The sequence below is a fragment of the Coregonus clupeaformis genome, unplaced genomic scaffold (assembly GCF_020615455.1).
Source record: "Coregonus clupeaformis isolate EN_2021a unplaced genomic scaffold, ASM2061545v1 scaf1295, whole genome shotgun sequence".
NCBI classification, from domain to species: Eukaryota; Metazoa; Chordata; class Actinopteri; order Salmoniformes; family Salmonidae; genus Coregonus; species Coregonus clupeaformis.
This window is the reverse complement of record NW_025534749.1, coordinates 87,501-90,000: the sequence shown is the minus strand read 5'-3', so window position 1 is coordinate 90,000 and position 2,500 is coordinate 87,501. Positions and strand designations below refer to the sequence as shown.

Below are 2,500 nucleotides of genomic sequence, written 5' to 3'. Positions count from 1 at the left end.
GACCCCTGGCGGCAAAACAAGGAAGTGACTAACGTCCTGACCAATGGAAGGAGAGGAGAGAAGGAAGTGACTAACGTCCTGACCAATGGAAGGAGAGGAGAGGAGGAGCTGTAGAGGCTACAGGGAAAGAGAGGAAGACTATTGACGAAGAGCCACGGAAGACATCCGGCTCTGCAGTGAGGTGCAGTATTATACACTGAACAACAATAATAAAACGCAACATGTAAAAGTGTTGGTCCCATGTTTCAAGAGCTGGAATAAAAGATCCCAGAAATGTTCCATACACACAAAAATATTATTTGTTTTTTGCACACATTTGTTTACATCCCTGTTAGTGAGCATGTCTCCTTTGCCAAGATAATCCAGGTGTGGCATATCAAGAAGCTGATTAAACGGCATGATCATTACACAGGTGCACCTCGTGCTGGGGACAATAAAAGGCCACTCATAAAATGTGCGGTTTTTGTCACACAACACAATGCCACAGATGTCTCACGTTTTGAGGGAGCGTGCAATTGGCATGCTGACTGCAGGAATGTCCACCAGAGCTGCTGCCAGAGAATTTAATGTTAATTTCTCTACAATAAGTCGCCTCCAACGTCATTTTAGAGAATTTGGCAGTACGTCCAACTGGCCTCATAACCACAGACCACGTGTAACCACACCAGCCCAGGACCTCCACATCCGGCTTCTTTACCTGCAGGGACCGTCTGGGGGAGGTGGGGGGGGGGCGCTGAGTAGTTTTTCTGTCTGTAAAAAAGCCCTTTTTGTGGGGAAAAAGCCCTTCTGATTGGCTGGGCCTGGCTCCACAGTGGCTGCACCCCTGCCCAGTCATGTGAAATCCATAGATTAGGGCCTAATGAATGTATTTCAATTGACTGATTTCCTTCTATGAACTTTAACTCAGTCAAATCTTTGAAATTGTTGCGTTTATATTTTTGTTCAGTGTATATTTACCTGTTTTCCCAGGAACATGTGTTCTGCGTTGCAGGGTGCTGAGATCCCATAGGACTGACAAGGCCTCTGCTGTAGCCAATCAGAATCTTCCCTGGCTGCTGGGGGTGTTCCTGTAACGACTCCACCGGTCCCAGAGACTTCCCACACCTGTAGTCCTCAGGTACGCTGAAAAACACCATTACCCATCAGCCAACTGTAGTCCTCAGGCACGCTGAAAAACACCATTACCCATCAGCCAACTGTAGTCCTCAGGTAGAGTGAAAAACACCGTTACCCATCAGCCACCTGTAGTCCTCAGGCACGCTGAAAAACACAGTTACCCATCAGCCACCTGTAGTCCTCAGGCACGCTGAAAAACACTGTTACCCATCAGCCACCTGTAGTCCTCAGGCACGCTCAAAACACCATTACCCATCAGCCACCTGTAGTCCTCAGGTAGACTGAAAAACACCATTACCCATCAGCCATCAGGAAGACAATCAGCATACATCAGCCAATGAAAAGTGAGAGCAGAACCGAGACCGGAGAAGAGAGCAGGAGAGAAGTGTAGTGTTTCAGATGAGGCAGAACCAAGACACACACATACACACACACACACACACACACACACACACACACACACACACACACACACACAGAGGGCAGTCCAGCAGAAAGGATGGTCTCCAGAACCATCGAGCCACAAACATTACCCACAAAGCATTCCATTGTCTCTCCATCTCCCCTCTCAACCGCCATCCCCCTCTCTCACCCTTTCAACCTCCTCTCTCTCCCCGTCCCTCACCCCCTCAACCGCCATCCCCCTCTCTCACCCTTTCAACCTCCTCTCTCTCCCCGTCCCTCACCCCCTCAACCTCCATCCCCCTCTCATCCCCCTCTCTCACTGAGTCAAGGCCCTTCCCCCTAACGACCATGACAACAGGAAGCCCTTCTCCCTAACGACCATCACAACAGGTCCCTTCCCCCTAACGACCATCACAACAGGTCCCTTCCCCCTAACGACCATCACAACAGGTCCCTTCCCCCTAACGACCATCACAACAGGTCCCTTCTCCCTAACGACCATCACAACAAGACCCTTCTCCCTAACGACCATCACAACAGGTCCCTTCCCCCAAACGACCATCACAACAGGTCCCTTCTCCCTAACGACCATCACAACAAGACCCTTCTCCCTAACGACCATCACAACAGGTCCCTTCCCCCTAACGACCATCACAACAGGTCCCTTCTCCCTAACGACCATCACAACAGGTCCCTTCCCCTAACGACCATCACAACAGGTCCCTTCCCCCTAACGACCATGACAACAGGACCCTTCCTCCTAACGGCCATCACAACAGGACCCTTCCCCCTATCGACCATCACAACAAGACCCTTCCCCTAACGACCATCACAACAGGACCCTTCCCCTAACGACCATCACAACAGGACCCTTCCCCCTAACGACCACCACAACAGGTCCCTTCCCCTAACGACCATCACAACAGGACCCTTCCCCCTAACGGCCATCACAACAGGACCCTTCCCCCTAACGACCATC

General features: G+C 50.9%; 1 protein-coding gene across 1 annotated transcript in view; it reads right to left on the bottom strand.

Moving 5' to 3' along the window:
• LOC123486601 (lethal(2) giant larvae protein homolog 1-like) overlaps nucleotides 1-2,500 on the bottom strand; it is an 89,862-nt gene that overhangs the window by 48,873 nt on the left and 38,489 nt on the right. Inside the window, 2 exon segments of the mRNA XM_045217971.1 lie at nucleotides 958-1,013; nucleotides 1,016-1,122. Coding sequence (XP_045073906.1) covers nucleotides 958-1,013; nucleotides 1,016-1,122 — 163 coding nt within the window.